Here is a 25,992-nt window from a genome sequence, read left to right as displayed (position 1 = left end):
TGTCATTGACATATTGGTTTTGGAGATATGGCTTATAGAATAATGTCTTGCAGAAAACAGCGAGTTGAGAAAATAGGCCTGAAATGTTCACTTCTGTGGTCTCTAACATTACACCTATAGCTACATGTTTAAGCATTTATTTCATATTTACATGTCGATTTCAGCTCTGACACTTATTTCAGACATGCTCTAGTATGTGTCTGCCTGTGCTATTAACTCATTTTGGAGAAGAAAAAAACATCATCATATATTCATATATTTAAAAATATAATGGTAGCAAGCTCCAAAATCCTATTATTCTACTAATCCTTACACTGTATGCGTCAGGATACTCCATGAAATATGTCAGATTACCATGTCTATTTATGTAATTTTAGTGAATTAATATTTGCCTTTACACAATTGAGCCATATACCAAAAAGGGGGTTATGAGGGTGGGTCATTTTGACAACTTTTTATCATAGCTCATCATTTTCAGCACATTTTTACCCAGGAAAGTGTTTCAAGAAAACACTGATTAGAAGTTCCAGGGGGGTGCAATTGATAACCCCCTCCAGGCAAAAATATGACATCTACATCGCACAATGCGTTGTGAGCTTGTAGATCTGTTATATTAGGTGAAGTAGCTTGGTGTACTGTAGACTGAAAAACAACGCATCAAGTAAAGAGCAAGTAACATTGAAACATTCCATCTATCATCACAGTATTCTGAGGGACCCCGAGACCCTGACCCTGGGGTGCCACAGCACCCACTTTGAGAACCTGACCCTGGGGTGCCCCAGCACCCACTTTGAGAACTTTGTGAAAAAAAGAAGGGTTACAAGACGCTGTTTGTGCCAACTGCAGTGGACATTTCATGGCTCCATCTTCACACTAACTGGTCATAGTTAGCTCCCGACCCTGGATAGCCCATCTCCCATGCTCTGGACTCTTCTCTTAGGGTATCTCTTGTCCTATATGTATAGCCTTATATATAAGGATTATTTTTTGTTTCTACAGTAGGCCTATGTTTATAGTTTCATGTTACAAGGTGGACCACAATGGCAACAAGCGAGCGCTTTTTTGTGTCTAAGTCCATTTGGCGTTTTTTAAAATGACATTCTCTGTAATTTTCTTAAACTGACAATAAAGTATTCTATCTATCTATCTATCTATCTATCTATCTATCTATCTATTTTAAATAAGAACATGTTTAAATAGCTCCACCACCAGCCCATGACCATCGTTGCTGCGTTATGGGAAGGCTTTTCATAAAGTATTTTAATGCATTTGTCTATTTTATGTAATGATGTTGTTATTGTTGTATAGCGACTGCTAGTGTGCCAAAGGTATACATTTCCATTTTATGTAAGATCTATCTAAATCTTTAACAATGTCTACAGCAGGGTTCCCCAATTAATTTTCCTCGAGGGCCATATTTTGACTAGGGTACCAGGCTGGGGGCCGAGTCCGCACGCGTGGTCGAGGTCTTGCCCTGAAAATTCATTTTCAGGGCAGGACCCCATTTGAAGAGGATGCCGAGTTTGACATGCACAGGCTACTGACCCCCATTTAATGCCAGTTATATCTGGGACCCCAGATAAATTCTTCCGCGGGCCGCAAGGGGAGCGCTCCGCGGGCCGCAAATGGCCCGCGGGCCGCCTATTGGGGAACCCTGGTCTACAGGTTCTGTAGATGGTGTAACATTCTGTCATCACAACAATTTTAGATCCTTCGATGCTTTATTAACAGTTGTCTTCATCAGGATGTCTAGCTAGTAGCTATAAGCTACAAGCTCATAGCGCGGCACCGAGGGCCACGCTACAGGCTTGTAGATCTGCTCTTTTTGAAAAGTTGTGAAAATGTGGACAAATCTTTGAATATATATTATTTCAGAGCGAACGTTTTTAACTCAAATCTTTCCTTCTGAGGGAGTCCCTGGAACAACATATTTACAGATGGGGGTCGGCGGCCAATTACATTTATGTTTGGGGCTCCAGAATTTAGAAGACATTTTGGAGAAACTGGTCTCAGTCCTAAATGGGTTAATGATGAAGGTATTGAACAGTGGTCTTCATCAGGGTGTCTAGACCCCCCCCCCCCCCCCCCCCCCCCCCCCCACATGCTCACAACGCCTCGCAAATGCTCGTTGTGAGCATGTAGATCAGATATTTTGTTAATGGTTGCCTCTTTCTTAGGTCATATTTGACAATTTGACCAATGTTTGACATTTTTATAGTAGTTTGTTCATTACTTATACAATTTACAAGTTAGGCATTTACACAGTGATTTACAGTATAGAACAACACATTGAAATACATGAAATACATGAAAAGGTCATCAAGAATCATAAGTAAGCTAAGAACGTAACATCCGTCTAACAGTAGAATATCTGTACAGTGAAACTATGAGTACTCAATGCTGTCCAAATTACATAAGTTGAGCCTATTCATACGCCTGTAAGGTCGTCGAGGCTAGGCCAAGTGCTACTTATGATGCCAATGGTCCAAAGTGTGCAGATACAGAATACTGCATGTCACTTTGTTTACTGTTGATTGAGAAAACAATGTTGCACATTAAGCTAATCGTCTGGGGACCCCCTGGGGGTCCAGACCCACAGTTTGATAACCACTGGTCTCTCTGGGTGTTGTCTCCACCATCTGAAGTGAGGAAAAGTCTTAACCGGCCACACATGAGTCTTAACCGGCCACACTTGAGTCTTAACCAGCCACACTTGAGTCTTAACCGGCCACACTTGAGTCTTAACCAGCCTAACATGAGTCTTAACCAGCCACACTTGAGTCTTAACCAGCCACACTTGAGTCTTAACCAGCCACACTTGAGTCTTAACCGGCCACACTTGAGTCTTAACCAGCCACACATGAGTCTTAACCGGCAATGTGTGAGTCTTAACCGGCAACGTGTGAGTCTTAACCGGCTACACGTGAGTCTTAACCGGCTACACATGAGTCTTAACCGGCCACACATGAGTATTAACCGGCTACACGTGAGTCTTAACCGGCTACACGTGAGTCTTAACCGGCTACAAGTGAGTCTTAACCGGCTACACATGAGTCTTAACCGGCTACACGTGAGTCTTAACCGGCTACACGTGAGTCTTAACCGGCTACATGTGAGTCTTAACCGGCTACACGTGAGTCTTAACCGGCTACACGTGAGTCTTAACCGGCTACACGTGAGTCTTAACCGGCCACACGTGAGTCTTAACCGGCCACACGTGAGTCTTAACCGGCAACACATGAGTCTTAACCGGCCACACATGAGTCTTAACCGGCCACACATGTGTCTTAACCGGCCACACATGAGTCTTAACCGGCCACACGTGAGTCTTAACCGGCCATGTGTGAGTCTTAACCGGCCACACATGAGTCTTAACCGGCCACACATGAGTCTTAACCGGCCACACATGAGTCTTAACCGGCCACACATGTGTCTTAACCGGCCACACATGAGTCTTAACCGGCCATGTGTGAGTCTTAACCGGCCACACATGAGTCTTAACCGGCCACACATGAGTCTTAACCGGCCACACATGAGTCTTAACCGGCCACAGCTACACAGTTCTCTCTCTGATGTGTTGGACAGTTTTAGGTGTGTATCTCGCAGGATGTGTTGGAGTTGAGAACTGATAACTCCTTCTTGCATTCCTCTGTTAGGCCGTTGACCTGCAACCTGAAACAAACACAAGATAATGGAGAATAGAAGATGATCATTTGCATATTCATGAAGAAAACAGAAGCTGAAAACAGACGACATCATTGTTGTAGTAACATATTATAACCGAACATCACTGAACTGCTCTGTGTGTGTGTGCGTGTGTGCGTGTGTGCGTGCGTGATTATACATAAACACACACACACACACACACACGCGCGCGCTCGCGCAGACACACACACACACACACACACACACACACACACACACACACACACACACACACACACACACACACACACACACACACACACACACACACACACACAGTGGTGGAAAGTAACTATAGTTACTACTGTAGTTACTTTGTAGATTTTGATTATTATTACATAACATACAGTAACCACTTCAGCCCTATATACTTCTACAAGCTCACAACACACATTGCGAGCTTGTAGATCTGCTTTTTTCAAAAGATTTGTGTACATTTTGAAAAGTGGTGAAATGGAACATTCTGCGTAATGAGTACTGTATTTTAATTTAGACCTGAGACCGATTTTGTTTAAAAAAAGTCTAAAGTCTAAATCCTAAAAAGAATCTGAAAAATCCATGTTTCTGTCAGTGGTGGTCAACCTTTTTCATGTCAAGGACCCCCAGATTAATCATTTATTGTGCTGCCGACCGCCATCTCAAAATATGTTGTTCCAGGGACCCTCCCAGAAGCAAAGATTTGAGTTAAAAACGTTTGCTGTGAAAGAATATATATTCAAAGTTTTGCACCACATTTTCACGATTTTTCAATAGCTAAAGTATAACATAATGCAACATATATGCATAAAAAAAGTATATTTTGATGCCAATAATTTGGTACTTTTACTCAAGTACATTTTGAATACCGGACATTCACCTAACAGAGTTCTACATTGTGTTATTGATACTTTTATTTCAATTGTGAGTATACTTTTGTCCACCACTGCACACTGCCAAGTTCAGAACACGTTGCATCGCAACATGTTGTGAGCTTGTAGATCAGCTATATTTTCACAATGTGTCATATATGATGAAGTAACTACAGGGCTGAAGAGATGAAAAGATGACACAGGTGTATCAGATGTCAGGTCATCAGGAAGGTTGTTCCAGAGAGTAGGACCATAGTGACTAAATGCACCTTCAGCACATTTACATGTTACTCTAGGTTAGGAGACCAGGTTAGGAGACCAGTGTCTGACGATCTGAGAGTTCTGATTGGTTTATAGCTAGTGAGCAGGTCAGAGATGTACAGCTGGGATCTAGTAGAATTTTTACCATTGATGATTATCAACCTATATCATGATATGGACTCAAATGTTCACAGTTTGTTTTAAATGAGACACATTTAGTTTGACGTCCTCCTGTCATCCACTACAGCTGTGAGTTTTACATCTGTCTCCAAATACACTCAGCCACTGCTTCCTAGAGCCACAAGATTAAGACTAAAATGATAAAAACCTCATTATGTTGATCAAAATAGAGCACCGAAGTCTGACGTCACTTTCAGTAGAGGGTGCCAGTACAAAGGTTCATGTATTTTTGAGTGGTGTAAACCACTCCTACAACTGGCTTTGTTAGTCTGTCTGTCTGTGCAAAAAAAATGAGCATGGCTGATGCTGATTGGTTGATGCTGATTTCATTACGTCAGACATTACGTCAGAACACAGCTGATCAGGCTATATAATACCTTACACCACTCGGTTCACACGGGTGTGATTTTTTAGTTGCATTGAGATCCCCATAGGGCGATTTTACTTTAGGTCATTTCATATAAGAACTGTGTTTGAAAAATAAACCGATCATCCCGGCCTTTCTGTCAGTGGGGTGGCTGTGCGTCGTTAATGATGTCCATTAATATTTGATACAGCCAGTTTCTTGAGAAAATGGAATTAATTTGGCCGCAAAAGCCTTGAAACTACATATGAAAGCAATGTCGCTGCTAATATACTTCACGCCCAGCTGTCAACACATTGCGTGCCTGAGATTCATCGTTGACGTAAGCTCAGCTGGCGGTGACTTGACTCGTACTAACCACGAAACATTAAAAAAAACGTAATTAACATGTTTATGTTGTTTGACGGGCAGCTGCAGCCACCCGCCTACCCGGAAATGTAGTCCCTGGGTTGTTTGACTCGTTTCTAACGCTTATTTTGTTACTCTTTGGGTATATTTCCACCTTCAGTCGACGCTTCATATCCATATGAGTGAAAAGGCCGGGATGATTAGTTTATTTTTCAAACACAGTTCTTATATGAGGCGATCTAAAACCCCCTATGGGGATTACAATGCAAATAAAAAGTACACAAACCTTTGGACTGGCGCCCTCTACTGACAGTGACATCAGGACTTTGGTGCTCTATAATGAATTTTGGTGGAAATGTGTATTTTGATCTGTGTGTGTGTGTGCGTGTGTGCGCGCGTGCGTGCGTGACAGACAGGCTTGAATAAAAAGACAGGACTGATAAGCTTCAGGGCTACTGACCCGACGCGCACGCGCACACACACACACACACACACACACACACACACACACACACACACACACACACACACACACACACACACACACAGTGGTGGAAAGTAACTATAGTTACTACTGAATAAAAGTATATTTTGATGCCAATAATTTGGTACTTTTACTCAAGTACATTTTGAATACCAGACATTCACCTAACAGAGTTCTACATTGTGTTATTGATACTTTTATTTCAATTGTGAGTACTTTTGTCCACCACTGCACACTGCCAAGTTCAGAACACGTTGCATCGCAACATGTTGTGAGCTTGTAGATCAGCTATATTTTCACAATGTGTCATATATGATGAAGTACAGGGCTGAAGAGATGAAAAGATGACACAGGTGTATCAGATGTCAGGTCATCAGGAAGGTTGTTCCAGAGAGTAGGACCATAGTGACTAAATGCACCTTCAGCACATTTACATGTTACTCTAGGTACAGTTATAGGCAATTCACACTGAGAGGGACTGAATCCGTTTCATTGGAACCGTTTCCGAATACGGTTGCCTGGTCCCCGATGGCCATGATTCACATTGCCCGAGATTCAACAGCGCACCCGGGTACACTTGCATAACACACTTTGATCCTCCAGATGGCGGTGTGCTTGATGGCTGGTGCGCACGGACACTGACCATCAACTATGCGACATTGTCTCCAATAAATCCAGACACACTGCATTGAATTGCCTCTTTTGGCTCTTTGCCGTTATACTACTTCACTGTCAGCCTGCCTGCTATTCACTGTGTCAGTCAGTTCTGTGCTCCAGTGTCGTGTTTGTCACGTTCTTAAAAAAAAACAGTCCGCTTCCTTCTTTAGGTACGCATGCATTCACATTGGAACGATCCGTATCTGAATACACTTTCGGGGACGGTTGGGCGATCGGCTCCCGGGAACGGTACGCATCATTCACATTACCACAACATCGGCCAAGTGGTCCCGAGTGCGCACCCGGGACCATAGTGTGAATCGCCCCTTAGGAGACCAGTGTCTGATGATCTGAGAGTTCTGATTGGTTTATAGCTAGTGAGCAGGTCAGAGATGTACAACCTTTTTCATGTCAAGGACCCCCAGATTATTCATTTATTGTGCTGCCGACCGCCATCTCAAAATATGTTGTTCCAGGGACCCCCCCAGAAGCAAAGATTTGAGTTAAAAATGTTTGCTGTGAAAGAATATATATAAGTTTTGCACCACATTTTCACGATTTTTCAATAGCTAAAGTATAACATAATGCAACATATGCATAAAAAAAGTATATTTTGATGCCAATAATTTGGTACTTTTACTCAAGTACATTTTTAATACCGGACATTCACCTAACAGAGTTCTACATTGTGTTATTGATACTTTTATTTAAATTGTGAGTACTTTTGTCCACCACTGCACACTGCCAAGTTCAGAACATGTTGTGAGCTTGTAGATCAGCTATATTTTCACAATGTGTCATATATGATGAAGTAACTACAGGGCTGAAGAGATGAAAAGATGACACAGGTGTATCACATGTCAGGTCATCAGGAAGGTTGTTCCAGAGAGTAGGACCATAGTGACTAAATGCACCTTCAGCACATTTACATGTTACTCTAGGTACAGTTAGGAGACCAGGTTAGGAGACCAGTGTCTGACGATCTGAGAGTTCTGATTGGTTTATAGCTAGTGAGCAGGTCAGAAATGTACAGCTGGGATCTAGTAGAATTTTTACCATTGAGGATTATCAACCTATTTATCATGATATGGACTCAAATGTTCACCGTTTGTTTTAAATGAGCTACATTTGACAGACTAACTAATCCTCCAGTTTCAATATCATCAGAACTAGTCACTACCAGCAAATGTAATGAGTTTGCATCACCTTTTAACGACAAGATTCAAGGTATCAGGAATGCTGCTAACTCCTCAGTGTCAAACTCGGCCATCGTATCACTACCACAGACACACAGAAACAACATGGTATGTATGGTGCAATTGAATTCTATTGATGACAAAACACTTGAAGATGCATATTTGTCTCCAGTTTGAATTCATCTACTTGTTGCCTTGATGTTTTACCCACTAGTTTTTTCAAAGCTGTTTTGGGCAGTCTGGTGAAAAAACTAGTAAATATTGTAAATGATTCTCTTCAATCTGGTAATTTTCCTGAGGACCTGAAAACTGCAGTTGTCAAGCCTCTCCTTAAAAAGAGGAGCCTTGATGCTGCTGTGCTGAATAATTACCGGCCGATATCAAATTTACCCTTCATAGGTAAAATTATTGAAAAAGTTGTTCATCAACAACTCAATTGGTTTTATCTTAAATATATTTCCAACAATGACGTGCCGAGGCCCACCTCAATAAAAGCCAATAGAAATTAAGCTCACCAGTTTGATTCCCATGCTTCATTGTCCTCCTCCACAGCTGGTTTTGATTAAAGAACTACTCCGTTTTTTAATATCATTCAAGATGACATCCAAACAGTGTATTACTCGTTTTAAACTTAATCATCACGCTAAAATATGTATATAGGTTGTGTATAGGTTAGAAATAATCCCCTGGCTTTGCTCCACTAGACTCTGTCACTTTGTTTACAAATTACACGTGAGAGACTTCCTCTCCCATAGCCTGGAGGGATGCGACGCTCTGATTGGTTCAGAAACTCCAGAGCCAGTGTTTCAATCTGAAACTTCAAAATAAAATGCCATTTCCGTTTCACTACACCTTTCAAATAATAGCAGGGGGCGGACTTGTAAAGATTTTGCTTTTGGTGACTAGTTTCTGAATTTTGGCGTGGTGTTAGGTATTGGTATAAGGTTTTCAAAAAGCTGTGCAAACACGTTGGGAGCGCCCCCTAGTGGTCTGTTTGCACAGACTCAAATATTGGATACATATAGGTATGGTTGAAAACGAAAATAATTGATAAAATAGATTTTTCAATGGATTCTGTTACTATTGGGTGTGCTAAATAACATACTAAAATTTTAGGAACGAACAACCAGAAAGGCATCATTTTCAAGATGGTGTCCACGGTGGCTAAAATGGGCTAAAATGCCTATAAACTGGGATTTAATATGTAATATGTAAATCATAACAATAATGCACTTCGTAACTACTTTTTGAATTTTGGCATGGTGTTAGGTATGGGCATAAGGTTTTCAAAAACCATTGCAAACTAATTTGGCTCGCCCCCTAGTGGTCGGTTTGCAATGGAACCACTATTAGATATGTCAGTATATGGTTGGAACCCCAAATAATTGATAGAATAGATTTCTTTCAATAGGTTATGTTACCATTGGGTGTGCTAAATAACATACTAAAATTTTACGGCAAAACGAACAACTTGAAAGGCATAATTTTCAAGATGGCGTCCACGATGGCTGCTGTAATAGTGATGATTTCGGACAGTACTGTATGGGGAGCACCGAGTCTGACGTCAATATCGGTAGAGGGCGCTATAGGTCTGCGAGTTAATGTACGTTTTATTTGCATTGTAATCCCCATAGGGTTTTTTCAGATCGCCTCATATAAGAACTGTTTGAAAAATAAACAAATCATCCCGGCCGTTTCACTCATTTGGATATGAAGAATCAACTGACTACGAGAAACCAGTCAAAACGCTGCTGCTGAATTTTCGCTAGGAACAGTAATGATAAGTGACTGCAGGCTGTCACCTCCCTGACAAGGACAGTTTGTTAAAGATGGAGTGCCACAATGTTTGTATTTTTCCAGTTTTTCATGTGTCTATGAGGTGCCAGTACTTCATTAGACACCCTGGAGTCATTTGTATGTGCAATGGTGTATTAACTTTGTATTTAGGGTTTCTTCCTGGAGGCTGAACCCTTGACAGTCAAACGGGCCAATGAAATAAACAGTAATATAGTGACATCACATTATCAGCCCCTCCCCTGTGGGTGCGGCTTCAGTTCAGGGGGATCACCACTGAACTGGTGGGTGTGCCCACATAAAAACAACATTTTAACAAATACTGTACACTTTTTTGAAAATAATTATACCTCCTTATATAACAATAAGACCTGATGATCATGTTTTAGGGTGGAAAAGAATCGCGGCACTCCATCTTTACATTCTTTTTAAATTCATGGATGAATAAAGAAAGGGATGAATGAAAAATATAGGTTAATGAAAATATGTCTGCAGGCATTTAGGCCTATATGTCTATGATAAAAAGGTAATTATTTTAAAATAACATTGGCCTATGATTATTATCAATAAATTAATATTATATTCATTATCCAGCAATATGTGCACCACCTTGACAATATGAAAACATCAGCAGCATGATTAACCACATGAACCCCCGCTACTTAAGCCTGGGGGGGATACGGCAAAAAATAGCCGATCTATAAGCAACGCGACGTCCGTGTTGTGTGCTTGTAGATCAGGTACTTTTGGTAAAGAATTACCAAAAGTAGCCGATTCTTTAAGTACATTTTGATGCCAAATACTTTTGTACTTTTACTCAAGTACATTTTGAACTCTGGACTTTTACTTGTAACGGAGTACTAGTTCTACATTGCAGCATTGACACTTTTACTTAAAGTAAAAGATTTGAGTACTTTTTTCCACCACTACAGGGGAAGTACAGTACGATTACAAGGTCTGCCAAAAGCATGGAACCTATAGAAAAGCCTTTCGGCTTGTTTCCATTGGTGTCCTCAGTCACGTACTACTCAATTCATTAAAAAAAAAAGTCTCACAAACCACATCTCATATCAGTCTCACATGCTGTAACAAGTAGCCAATCTACAAGCTCACAACACGATGTCATCATTCACAACATGTGTGTAAAAGTAGCCAATCTACAAGCTCAAAACACAATGGCATCATTCACAACATGTGTAACAAGTAGCCAATCTACAAGCTCACAACACTATGGCATCATTCACAACATGTGTGAGCTAACCAATGAAAAGAGCTAACACAGGTTATTTCTTGGAACATTCTTGGTCTACAACTAAACAGAGCTGCATGCGCTTATGACGGAAACAACACAAATACAAACTTTGGCGAAAACATAAGCCCAACACGATGATGTAAAGGAAACATTCAGTCACATTGTGCAGTTTGCTAGTTAATTCACAACGGTCAATATAAGTAAAATATTATAGCCTTTCCATAGGAGTATATTTTTATATTTTCCAAGAAGAACACAGCCAGTAGCATATTAAGTAAAACATTATAGTGGCTATAGGCTATTATGGGAAATGTACACTAACTCATTTACCTCAGAGAATGTTTTCATTCAGGATAAAACCATAAAATGGTCTATGGTCTAATCTCATGGAATAAATGGATGAGGTGGACCCTCTTGTAAACAAGAGGGTTATATATATATATATATATATATATATATGCAGTGTGGCGGTCTCACCAGCAGACGGTGCTGTAGAGCGGTGGCCAGGTGCCAGCAGTAGCACAGGGTGATAAACATCATGTGGGCGTGGTCGTTCTGGTGCCACTCTGGGCCGCTGGGCGGGTACCAGTGTTGTTTTCGTCGACTAAAACCAAGACGAAAAATGTCCGTCGACTATGCCTTTTTTCACTGACGAAAACTACATGGAAACTAAATGAAAACTTTAAGCTATGATGACTAAAACTAAGACTAAATACGTTGACAATTTCGTCAAACAGATAAAAACTAGAGTAGCAGATCTACAAGCTCACAACGCGTCGCAACGCAACGCGTTGTGAGCACATCAACATACCTGGGCTATTTGAGGGCTATGTGTAGGGCTAAGTGTAAAATCAGCCATTATGACGGCATCAAGGCCCGCCAAAACACATTTTAGTCGACTAAATCACCTGTAGATTTAGTCGACTAAGATCTTATGACATTTTTAGTCGACTAAGATCTTATGACATTTTTCGTGAAAATGTTTTGAATATATTATTACAGAGTGAACATTTTAACTCAAATCTTTGCTTCTGGGGAGGTCCCTGGAACAACATATTTTCAGATGGGGGGGGGGGGGGGGGGAGGCATGTTACATATATTTTTTGGGGTCCTTGACATGAAATATTGAGCACCACTGATACAGAAATTATGATTTCAGAAAACAGGATTTTGAAGATTTTTTTTTAAATGTCGACGTCAGGCCTAAATGGGTTAAACAAAGCAGTTGAACATTCAGAATTAAGCAATATTGCACGAGAGGCCCGGTGTGCTTTACCGTTGTTTAATGGCACGCCTGCGTTGCTGCAGGAACAAGGCGATAGGCCAGTTCCAGGGACGCGCACACACAGGCGTCAAAGGGGGCTTCAGCCTCTGCCCCTTTTACCCGTCTGTAAAACAACTGCCCTCTCCAGACCACGAATGCAGCATTTACTACATGGTGAAAGAAATGCAAATGCCACACTCCTTGAACACGACGCGTTGTGAGCTTGTAGATCTGCTATTTTTGTCCAAAAGTGCCCTCACTCTCCGCGCGTCCCTGGGGAGTTCCGTAGGCAACGTGTCGCTTACGGAAGGGCAACTCGATAAGACTCGATTTGTTTTTTGTTTGCATGCGTTCCGGTTGCTCCTGCAACTTGCGCGCCTCCACGGCGCCCTGCTGAGATCTGATCTCCCTCTAACGTGCATTTGTTTTGACAGTTTATCCCCGGACCCCGCCGCCTCCCCGCCGGTTACAAGAACAAGGTCGTCCTTGTACGAGAGAAGGAAATAAAATGACCCCCCCCACCCCCCCCCCCCCCGTCAAGAGGAAACAACACTCTGGGGCAGAGCACAGCATGCTAACGAAATGACGTTTAGAGGCAGGCTCGAGTGTCACTTGCAGTCGCAGGTATGTTGATGTGTTCATTGTTTTTAATAGTACTAACGTTAACCCGTTTAGACTGGAGGACGATTCTACAAAATGTCTTCTATATCCTGACAGTGTTCTGAAAAACCCATATTTCTATGTCAGTGGTTTTCAAACTATTTCATGTCAAGGACCCCCAAAAATGATATTTATAATTGGCCGCTGACCCCCCATCTGAAAATATGTTGTTCCAGGGACCTCCCCAGAAGCAAAGATTTGAGTTAAAAGAATATATATTCAAAGATTTGCGCCACATTTTCACGATTTTTCAAAAATAGCAGACCTACAAGCTCGTAGCGCGCCACCGAGTGGCGTGCTACGAGCTTGTAGGTCTGCTATTTTTCAGTAGCTAAAGTGTAACATAATGCTTAATCCATTCTGGGCGGGAACCCCTTTTGGTGTTTTAACCAATTCTGAACGGGAACCCCTTTTGGTGTTTTAAACATTATGTTATCATTTAGCTATTGAAAAATAGCAGATCTACAAGCTCATAGTGCGCCACCGAGTGGCGCGCTACGAGTTTGTAGGTCTGCAATTTTTTTTTAATCGTGAAAATGTGTCGCAAATCTTTGAATATATATTCTTTCAGCGCCAACGTTTTCAACTCAAATCTTTGCTTTAGTTTGAGAAGCACTGACATAGAAACATGGGTTTTTCAGAAAACTGTCATGATTTAGAAGACATTTTGTAGAATCGAGCTCAGGTCTAAATGGGTTAAGCATTATGTTATACTTTAGCTATTGAAAAAGCAGATCTAAGAGCATTTATGTTTGGGGCTTCTTGACATTTGTGTCACCCCCCCCCCCCCTACATGCTCACAACCCCCCTTAATGGTTGCCTCTTTCTTAGGTCAGATTTGACAATTTGACCAATGTTTGACATTTTTTATAGTAGTTTGTTCATCACTTATACAATTTACAAGTTAGGCATTTACACAGTGATTTACAGTATAGAACAACACATTGAAATACATCAAATACATGAAAAATAGTCATCAAGAATCATAAGTAAGCTAAGAACGTAACATCCGTCTAACAGTAGAATATCTGTACAGTGAAACTATGAGTATAAAATGCTGTCCAAATGACATAAGTTGAGCCTATTCATACGCCTGTAAGGTCGTCGAGGCTAGGCCAAGTGCTACTTATGATGCTAATGGTCCAAAGTGTGCAGATACAGAATACTGCATGTCACTTTGTTTACTGTTGATTGAGAAAACAATGTTGCACATTAAGCTAATCGTCTGGGGACCCCCTGGGGGTCCAGACCCACAGTTTGATAACCACTGGTCTCTCTGGGTGTTGTCTCCACCATCTGAAGTGAGGAAAAGTCTTAACCGGCCACACATGAGTCTTAACCGGCCACACTTGAGTCTTAACCGGCCACACATGAGTCTTAACCAGCCAAACATGAGTCTTAACCGGCCACACTTGAGTCTTAACCGGCCACACCTGAGTCTGAACCGGCCACACTTGAGTCTTAACCGGCCACACATGAGTCTTAACCAGCCACACATGAGTCTTAACCGGCCACACTTGAGTCTTAACCAGCCACACCTGAGTCTTAACCGGCCACACTTGAGTCTTAACCGGCCACACATGAGTCTTAACCGGCCACGTGTGCGTCTTAACCGGCCACACTTGAGTCTTAACCAGCCACTTCCTTCATGCAATCCAGTGGACGTTTCTTAAAGTTTAATAATTATGAAGACATCGCAGTGCGGAAGTGCATGATTCTGCATCGCACCGGTGATGTGATATATAATCGATTATTTATAGCCAGATCATCCTGATGCATTTGTTTCCCCTGGCAGTGGCAACTTGCAATTGTGATGCTACGTTAGCTACATGCTAACACTGTTACTGTTGGCACTTGCTTGGCTCCCTGTACAGCTGTATGAGGTTGAGCGAATGTTCTACAATACATCGTCTCCCTTCTTTCTCCCAAACGAGTCACATAGTACACCAGTGGTTCCCAAACATTTTCATGTCAAGGACCCCTAAATCAACATTTATTAGCCCGCGGACCCCCATTTGAAAAGATGCCAGGGACCCCCATAAGAGAAGATCTGTATTACGTTTATTACTGTGTGCAAAAAATATTTATATTGTGTTTTTATTGGCTATTATATATCTCAACAATAACAAAGCACTTGTCAACAGTCAGAACTGTTCTTGGTTTTGTTTTAATATTGATATGAATAGGATATACTGTATTTGGTAGTCAAAGTTAAATCCACCATTGCCCACTTTATTTTTTATTTGTTTATTGGTAGGCTATCTGTCTTGAGAAGCAGGAAGAGATAGATAGATAGATAGATAGATAGATAGATAGATCCACTCCCGTGTCAGTCTCTAGTGTGCGTGCGTGCGTGCGTGTGTACAAGAGAGTGTGTGGTGTGCATGTACATGTATGCGAGAGAGAGAGAGAGAGAGAGAGAGAGAGAGAGAGAGAGAGAGAGAGAGAGAGAGGGAGAGAAAGAAGGCCAGATCTCAGGAAACCAAATATCAATTTAAATTAGGAAATACACCGTTAGATCATACCCTGTATTATGATTACCTGGGACTAAAGATTAGTGCCTCAGGTAATTTTGGTCTGGCAGTGAATGCACTGAAAGAGAAAGCATGCAGAGCATTTTATGCTATTAAAAGAAAATTCTACAAAATTGATATCCCTATTAGAATTTGGATAAAAAATATTTGACAGCATAATCCAACCAATTGCACTGTATGGCAGTGAGGTTTGGGGTCCACTCAGTCACCAGGACTACACTAGATGGGATAAACATCCCACAGAAACCCTGCATGCAGAATTCTGTAGGTCCATATTAAACATCCAAAGAAAAACACCAACCAATGCATGCAGGGCAGAATTAGGCCGTTACCCATTAATTATTAACATTAGGAAAAGAACACTAAAATTTTGGTTACACCTTAAATCAAGCCCCCAAGACAGCCTGGGATTCCAGGCCCTGCAATCCCAGGAGATGAAACCCCAAAAGAGTCCCTTCTGCCAACTAGTCCTGGGACTTATTAATCACTCACAACCCAACAACAGCGTCCAGCCTCAACCTCAGACCAGCACTGCTTCACAACCACTAATTAGAGTCAACCAAATTAGTAAACTAATAAAAGACACATATCTGGAACATTGGACTAATCAAACCAAAACTCAAAACAAACTTAATTGTTATCTGGCCCTAAAACATGAATATAAACTGGCTGAGTATCTGTTTTCGGTCAAAGATAAAAAGCAAAGACAGATCTTGACCAAATACAGAGTGAGTGACCACAGTCTGGCCATAGAGAAAGGACGACACAAGAAGTCCTATCTACCTCCAGAACAGAGAGTGTGTGGTCATTGTACCTCAGCTGAGGTGGAGACTGAGACACACTTCCTATTAAAATGCAATAAATATGATAATATAAGAGCAGCATATTTTAGGAAATTTGAGTTGTTGATCCCAAATTTTAAGTAACTAGATGACAATGACAAACAATTAATTATGTTAGGAGAGGGACCTGCAGCACACCTGGCTGCACAGTATGTGACTACATGTCACAAAATGAGGGACAAATAAAAAACAACACTAAATGTGACCATTATCTTGACACACGCACACACACACACACACACACACACACACACACACACACCACGGACACTTTAATACTGTACATAGTGATAATTTGCATATTGTATTGTGTAAGTTAATGTTCTATTTGTATGTTTGATATTGTTTTCTGTTATATTTGTATTTATTTCATTTTTTTGCTGCATTGTATGCTTTGGCAATACTGTAGTTATTACATTCATGCCAATAAAGCTAATTGAATTGAATTGAATTGAATTGAGAGAAGAATGAGAGAGAGAATGAGAGAGAGAGAGAGAGATATAAGAAAGAAAGAGAGGGAGAGAGAGAGAGAGAGAGAGAGAGAGAGAGAGAGAGAGAGAGAGAGAAAGAACTACTGACTTGAGCTCCTTCAGTCTACAATGTGTTGACATCAATCCAACACAGAGACGCTTAACGCCTGCGTCGTGCAGGTCGTTACCCCGCAGGTTCAGGAGTGTCAGACTAGAGGAGTTGGAGCTGAGAACTGAGGCCAGATCTTCACAGCATCTCTCTGTGAGTCCACAGTTCTGCAACCTGAATGGAGATGAACACATGAAAATGTTATTCTGTCTCATTAACTGTCTTTAGTCAAGTCCATTTTATTTGTTTATACCAGATAAACTCAGTGTGCTTCACATTGAAATAATAAATGATTATAAAAAAACACAGACACAGACACACACACACACAAGCGCGCACAGACACACACGCGCGCGAGCGTGGACACACACACACACACACACACACACACACACACACACACACACACACACACACACACACACACACACACACACACACACACACACACACACACACACACACACACACACACACACACACACACGTGGAAAGTAACTATAGTTACTACTGTAGTTACTTTGTAGATTTTGATTATTATTAAATAACATACAGTAACCACTTCAGCCCTATATACTTCTACAAGCTCACAACGCACCGACACATTGCGAGCTTGTAGATCTGCTTTTTTCAAAAGATTTGTGTACATTTTGAAAAGTGGTGAAATGGAACATTCTGCGTAGTGAGTACTTTATTTTAACCCATTTAGACCCGAAGCCGATTTTAAAAAAAGGCGTCTAAATCCTAAAAGTTTTCTGAAAAATCCATGTTTCTGTCAGTGGTGGTCAACCTTTTTCATGTCAAGGACCCCCAGATTAATCATTTATTGTGCTGCCGACCGCCATCTCAAAATATGTTGTTCCAGGGACCCCCCCAGAAGCAAAGATTTGAGTTAAAAACATTTGCTGTGAAAGAATATATATAAGTTTTGCACCAAATTTTCACGATTTTTCAATAGCTAAAGTATAACATAATGCAACATATATAAAAAGTATATTTTGATGCCAATAATTTGGTACTTTTACTCAAGTACATTTTGAATACCGGACATTCACCTAACAGAGTTCTACATTGTGTTATTGATACTTTTATTTCAATTGTGAGTACTTTTGTCCACCACTGCACACTGCCAAGTTCAGAACACGTTGCATCGCAACATGTTGTGAGCTTGTAGATCAGCTATATTTTCGCAATGTGTCATATATGATGAAGTACAGGGCTGAAGAGATGAAAAGATGACACAGGTGTATCAGATGTCAGGTCATCAGGAAGGTTGTTCCAGAGAGTAGGACCATAGTGACTAAATGCACCTTCAGCACATTTACATGTTACTCTAGGTTAGGAGACCAGGTTAGGAGACCAGTGTCTGACGATCTGAGAGTTCTGATTGGTTTATAGCTAGTGAGCAGGTCAGAGATGTACAGCTGGGATCTAGTAGAATTTTTACCATTGATGATTATCAACCTATTTATCATGATATGGACTCAAATGTTCACTGTTTGTTTTAAATGAGACACATTTAGTTTGACGTCCTCCTGTCATCCACTACAGCTGTGAGTTTTACATCTGTCTCCAAATACACTCAGCCACTGCTTCCTAGAGCCACAAGATTAAGACTAAAATGATAAAAACCTCATTATGTTGATCAAAATAGAGCACCGAAGTCTGACGTCACTTTCAGTAGAGGGTGCCAGTACAAAGGTAAGGTTCATGTATTTTTGAGTGGTGTAAACCACTCCTACAACTGGCTTTGTTAGTCTGTCTGTCTGTGCAAAGAAAATGAGCATGGCTGATGCTGATTGGTTGATGCTGATTTCATTACGTCAGACATTACGTCAGAACACAGCTGATCAGGCTATATAATACCTTACACCACTCAGTTCACACGGGTGTGATTTTTTAGTTGCATTGAGATCCCCATAGGGCGATTTTACTTTAGGTCATTTCATATAAGAACTGTGTTTGAAAAATAAACCGATCATCCCGGCCTTTCTGTCAGTGGGGTGGCTGTGCGTCGTTAATGATGTCCATTAATATTTGATACAGCCAGTTTCTTGAGAAAATGGAATTAATTTGGCCGCAAAAGCCTTGAAACTACATATGAAAGCAATGTCGCTGCTAATATACTTCACGCCCAGCTGTCAACACATTTCGTGCCTGAGATTCATCGTTGACGTAAGCTCAGCTGGCGGTGACTTGACTCGTACTAACCACGAAACATTAAAAAAAAACAAAAAAAAACGTAATTAACATGTTTATGTTGTTTGACGGGCAGCTGCAGCCACCCGCCTACCCGGAAATGTAGTCCCTGGGTTGTTTGACTCGTTTCTAACGCTTATTTTGTTACTCTTTGGGTATATTTGTACATTTCCACCTTCAGTCGACGCTTCATATCCATATGAGTGAAAAGGCCGGGATGATTAGTTTATTTTTCAAACACAGTTCTTATATGAGGCGATCTAAAACCCCCTATGGGGATTACAATGCAAATAAAAAGTACACAAACCTTTGGACTGGCGCCCTCTACTGACAGTGACATCAGGACTTTGGTGCTCTATAATGAATTTTGGTGGAAATGTGAATTTTGATCTGTGTGTGTGTGTGCGTGTGTGCGCGCGTGCGTGCGTGACAGACAGGCTTGAATAAAAAGACAGGACTGATAAGCTTCAGGGCTACTGACCCGACGCGCGCGCACACACACACACACACACACACACACACACACACACACACACACACACACACACACACACACACACACACACACACACACACACACACACACACACACACACAGTGGTGGAAAGTAACTATAGTTACTACTGAATAAAAGTATATTTTGATGCCAATAATTTGGTACTTTTACTCAAGTACATTTTGAATACCGGACATTCACCTAACAGAGTTCTACATTGTGTTATTGATACTTTTATTTCAATTGTGAGTACTTTTGTCCACCACTGCACACTGCCAAGTTCAGAACACGTTGCATCGCAACATGTTGTGAGCTTGTAGATCAGCTATATTTTCACAATGTGTCATATATGATGAAGTACAGGGCTGAAGAGATGAAAAGATGACACAGGTGTATCACATGTCAGGTCATCAGGAAGGTTGTTCCAGAGAGTAGGACCATAGTGACTAAATGCACCTTCAGCACATTTACATGTTACTCTAGGTACAGTTATAGGCAATTCACACTGAGAGGGACTGAATCCGTTTCATTGGAACCGTTTCCGAATACGGTTGCCTGGTCCCCGATGGCCATGATTCACATTGCCCGAGATTCAACAGCGCACCCGGGTACACTTGCATAACACACTTTGATCCTCCAGATGGCGGTGTGCTTGATGGCTGGTGCGCACGGACACTGACCATCAACTATGCGACATTGTCTCCAATAAATCCAGACACACTGCATTGAATTGCCTCTTTTGGCTCTTTGCCGTTATACTACTTCACTGTCAGCCTGCCTGCTATTCACTGTGTCAGTCAGTTCTGTGCTCCAGTGTCGTGTTTGTCACGTTCTTAAAAAAAAACAGTCCGCTTCCTTCTTTAGGTACGCATGCATTCACATTGGAACGATCCGTATCTGAATACACTTTCGGGGACGGTTGGGCGATCGGCTCCCGGGAACGGTACGCATCATTCACATTACCACAACATCGGCCAAGTGGTCCCGAGTGCGCACCCGGGACCATAGTGTGAATCGCCCCTTAGGAGACCAGTGTCTGATGATCTGAGAGTTCTGATTGGTTTATAGCTAGTGAGCAGGTCAGAGATGTACAACCTTTTTCATGTCAAGGACCCCCAGATTATTCATTTATTGTGCTGCCGACCGCCATCTCAAAATATGTTGTTCCAGGGACCCCCCCAGAAGCAAAGATTTGAGTTAAAAATGTTTGCTGTGAAAGAATATATATAAGTTTTGCACCACATTTTCACGATTTTTCAATAGCTAAAGTATAACATAATGCAACATGCATAAAAAAAGTATATTTTGATGCCAATAATTTGGTACTTTTACTCAAGTACATTTTGAATACCGGACATTCACCTAACAGAGTTCTACATTGTGTTATTGATACTTTTATTTAAATTGTGAGTACTTTTGTCCACCACTGCACACTGCCAAGTTCAGAACATGTTGTGAGCTTGTAGATCAGCTATATTTTCGCAATGTGTCATATATGATGAAGTAACTACAGGGCTGAAGAGATGAAAAGATGACACAGGTGTATTAGATGTCAGGTCATCAGGAAGGTTGTTCCAGAGAGTAGGACCATAGTGACTAAATGCACCTTCAGCACATTTACATGTTACTCTAGGTTAGGAGACCAGGTTAGGAGACCAGTGTCTGACGATCTGAGAGTTCTGATTGGTTTATATCTAGTGAGCAGGTCAGAAATGTACAGCTGGGATCTAGTAGAATTTTTACCATTGAGGATTATCAACCTATTTATCATGATATGGACTCAAATGTTCACCGTTTGTTTTAAATGAGCTACATTTGACAGACTAACTAATCCTCCAGATTCAATATCATCAGAACTAGTCACTACCAGCAAATGTAATGAGTTTGCATCATCTTTTAACGACAAGATTCAAGGTATCAGGAATGCTGCTAACTCCTCAGTGTCAAACTCGGCCATCTTATCACTACCACAGACACACAGAAACAACATGGTATGTATGGTGCAATTGAATTCTATTGATGACAAAACACTTGAAGATGCATATTTGTCTCCAGTTTGAATTCATCTACTTGTTGCCTTGATGTTTTACCCACTAGTTTTTTCAAAGCTGTTTTGGGCAGTCTGGTGAAAAAACTAGTAAATATTGTAAATGATTCTCTTCAATCTGGTAATTTTCCTGAGGACCTGAAAACTGCAGTTGTCAAGCCTCTCCTTAAAAAGAGGAGCCTTGATGCTGCTGTGCTGAATAATTACCGGCCGATATCAAATTTACCCTTTATAGGTAAAATTATTGAAAAAGTTGTTCATCAACAACTCAATTGGTTTTATCTTAAATATATTTCCAACAATGACGTGCCGAGGCCCACCTCAATAAAAGCCAATAGAAATTAAGCTCACCAGTTTGATTCCCATGCTTCATTGTCCTCCTCCACAGCTGGTTTTGATTAAAGAACTACTCCGTTTTTTAATATCATTCAAGATGACATCCAAACAGTGTATTACTCGTTTTAAACTTAATCATCACGCTAAAATATGTATATAGGTTGTGTATAGGTTAGAAATAATCCCCTGGCTTTGCTCCACTAGACTCTGTCACTTTGTTTACAAATTACACTGCACGTGAGAGACTTCCTCTCCCATAGCCTGGAGGGATGCGACGCTCTGATTGGTTCAGAAACTCCAGAGCCAGTGTTTCAATCTGAAACTTCAAAATAAAATGCCATTTCCGTTTCACTACACCTTTCAAATAATAGCAGGGGGCGGACTTGTAAAGATTTTGCTTTTGGTGACTAGTTTCTGAATTTTGGCGTGGTGTTAGGTATTGGTATAAGGTTTTCAAAAAGCTGTGCAAACACGTTGGGAGCGCCCCCTAGTGGTCTGTTTGCACAGACTCAAATATTGGATACATATAGGTATGGTTGAAAACGAAAATAATTGATGAAATAGATTTTTCAATGGATTCTGTTACTATTGGGTGTGCTAAATAACATACTAAAATGTTAGGAACGAACAACCAGAAAGGCATCATTTTCAAGATGGTGTCCACGGTGGCTAAAATGGGCTAAAATGCCTATAAACTGGGATTTAATATGTAATATGTAAATCATAACAATAATGCACTTCGTAACTACTTTTTGAATTTTGGCATGGTGTTAGGTATGGGCATAAGGTTTTCAAAAACCATTGCAAACTAATTTGGCTCGCCCCCTAGTGGTCGGTTTGCAATGGAACCACTATTAGATATGTCAGTATATGGTTGGAACCCCAAATAATTGATAGAATAGATTTCTTTCAATAGGTTCTGTTACCATTGGGTGTGCTAAATAACATACTAAAATTTTACGGCAAAACGAACAACTTGAAAGGCATCATTTTCAAGATGGCGTCCACGATGGCTGCTGTAATAGTGATGATTTCGGACAGTACTGTATGGGGAGCACCGAGTCTGACGTCAATATCGGTAGAGGGCGCTATAGGTCTGCGAGTTAATGTACTTTTTATTTGCATTGTAATCCCCATAGGGTTTTTTCAGATCGCCTCATATAAGAACTGTTTGAAAAATAAACAAACCATCCCGGCCGTTTCACTCATTTGGATATGAAGAATCAACTGACTACGAGAAACCAGTCAAAACGCTGCTGCTGAATTTTCGCTAGGAACAGTAATAATAAGTGACTGCAGGCTGTCACCTCCCTGACAAGGACAGTTTGTTAAAGATGGAGTGCCACAATGTTTGTATTTTTCCAGTTTTTCATGTGTCTATGAGGTGCCAGTACTTCATTAGACACCCTGGAGTCATTTGTATGTGCAATGGTGTATTAACTTTGTATTTAGGGTTTCTTCCTGGAGGCTGAACCCTTGACAGTCAAACGGGCCAATGAAATAAACAGTAATATAGTGACATCACATTATCAGCCCCTCCCCTGTGGGTGCGGCTTCAGTTCAGGGGGATCACCACTGAACTGGTGGGCGTGCCCACATAAAAACAACATTTTAACAAATACTGTACACTTTTTTGAAAATAATTATACCTCCTTATATAACAATAAGACCTGATGATCATGTTTTAGGGTGGAAAAGAATCGCGGCACTCCATCTTTACATTATTTTTAAATTCATGGATGAATAAAGAAAGGGATGAATGAAAAATATAGGTTAATGAAAATATGTCTGCAGGCATTTAGGCCTATATGTCTATGATAAAAAGGTAATTATTTTAAAATAGGCCTATGATTATTATCAAAAAATTAATATTATATCCATTATCCAGCAATATGTGCACCACCTTGACAATATGAAATCATCAGCAGCATGATTAACCACATGAACCCCCGCTACTTAAGCCTGGGGGGGATACGGCAAAAAACAGCCGATCTATAAGCAACACGACGTCCGTGTTGTGAGCTTGTAGATTGGGTACTTTTGGTAAAGAATTACCAAAAGTAGCCGATTCTTTAAGTACATTTTGCTGCCAAATACTTTTGTACTTTTACTCAAGTACATTTTGAACTCTGGACTTTTACTTGTAACGGAGTAGTAGTTCTACATTGCAGCATTGACACTTTTACCTAAAGTAAAAGATTTGAGTACTATTTTCCACCACTACAGGGGAAGTACAGTACGATTACAAGGTCTGCCAAAAGCATGGAACCTATAGAAAAGCCTTTCGGCTTGTTTCCATTGGTGTCCTCAGTCACGTACTACTCAATTCATTAAAAAAAAAAAAGTCTCACAAACCACATCTCATATCAGTCTCACAACACGATGGCATCATTCACAACATGTGTAACAAGTAGCCAATCTACAAGCTCACAACACGATGGCATCATTCACAACATGTGTGTAACAAGTAGCCAATCTACAAGCTCACAACACGATGACATCATTCACAACATGTGTGTAACAAGTAGCCAATCTACAAGCTCACAACACGATGGCATCATTCACAACATGTGTGAGCTAACCAATGAAAAGAGCTTTGACTAAAATAATTACTTCATTGGATCAATATTGGAACACAGGTTATTTCTTGGAACATTCTTGGTCTACAACTAAACGGAGCTGCATGCGCTTATGACGGAAACAACACAAATAAAAACTTTGGCGAAAACATAAGCCCAACACGAGGATGTAAAGGAAACATTCAGTCACAATGTGCAGTTTGCTAGTTAATTCACAACAGTCAATATAAGTAAAATAATACAGCCTTTCCATAGGAGTATATTTTTATATTTTCCAAGAAGAACACAGCCAGTAGCATATTAAGTAAAACATTATAGTGGCTATAGGCTATTATGGGAAATGTATACAACTCATTTACCTCAGAGAATGTTTTCATTCAGGATAAAACCATAAAATGGTCTATGGTGTAATCTCATGGAATAAATGGATGAGGTGGACCCTCTTGTAAACAAGTGTAGTGTTTGGGTCGTCCACTCACAGTTAACAGGTTTTTTTTGTATTGAGTTGTGCTTGAAATGTTCTGTAATTCTGCAAACTGTTAATAAATACTTCAATCAATCACAGCGCACGCACGCACGCACGCACGCACGCACGCACGCACGCACGCACGCACGCACGCACGCACGCACGCACGCACGCACACGAGATTGTTCTAAACTTCAGTGGTTGTTTGGGATGGTTGAGGACGGTGCTACTGTGTATACCAGTTGTTCTCAAAGTCGGGTCTGGGGACCTCCAGGGGTCCTCGAGGGGGTTCCAGCTAGAGGGACCTCCAGGGGTCCTCGAGGTGGACCTCCAGGGGTCCTCGAGGGGGTTCCAGCTAGAGGGACCTCCAGGGGTCCTTGAGGGGGTTCCAGTTAGGGGGACCTCCAGGGGTCCTCAAGGGGGTTCCAGCTAGGGGGACCTCCAGGGGTCCTCGAGGGGGTTCCAGTTAGGGGGACCTCCAGGGATCCTCGAGGGGGTTCCAGTTAGGGGGACCTCCAGGGGTCCTCGAGGGGGTTCCAGTTAGGGGGACCTCCAGGGGTCCTCGAGGGGGTTCCAGTTAGGGGGACCTCCAGGGGTCCTCGAGGGGGTTCCAGTTAGGGGGACCTCCAGGGGTCCTCGAGGGGGTTCCAGCTAGAGGGACCTCCAGGGGTCCTCGAGGGGATTCCAGCTAGGGGGACCTCAAGGGGTCCTCGAGGGGGACTCCAGGGGTCCTCGAGGGGGTTCCAGCTAGGGGGACCTCCAGGGGTCCTCGAGGGGGTTCCAGCTAGAGGGACCTCCAGGGGTCCTCAAGGGGGTTCCAGTTAGGGGGACCTCCAGGGGTCCTCGAGGGGGTTCCAGTTAGGGGGACCTCCATGGGTCCCCAAGGGGGTTCCAGCTAGAG

The 25,992-nt window shown here is 41.5% G+C and overlaps 1 protein-coding gene across 1 annotated transcript in view; it reads right to left on the bottom strand.

Annotated features, from left to right (window-relative positions):
- Positions 1-2,227: 2,227 nt before the first annotated feature.
- The window catches only part of LOC306925822 (NACHT, LRR and PYD domains-containing protein 3-like), a 224,877-nt gene continuing 201,112 nt past the window's right edge, over positions 2,228-25,992 (bottom strand). The window contains exons 6-7 of the mRNA XM_079504923.1: positions 16,969-17,142; positions 2,228-3,672 (exon numbers count right to left, since the gene is read on the bottom strand). Coding sequence (XP_079361049.1) covers positions 3,588-3,672; positions 16,969-17,142 — 259 coding nt within the window. The 3' untranslated portion in view covers positions 2,228-3,587. The remainder of the gene's footprint in view (positions 3,673-16,968; positions 17,143-25,992) is intronic.

This window comes from Electrona antarctica, assembly GCF_951216825.1.
Source record: "Electrona antarctica genome assembly, chromosome: 7".
Lineage (NCBI taxonomy): Eukaryota > Metazoa > Chordata > Actinopteri > Myctophiformes > Myctophidae > Electrona > Electrona antarctica.
Note: the sequence above shows the minus strand (reverse complement) of the source record. Positions and strands in the feature narration are given on the sequence as shown.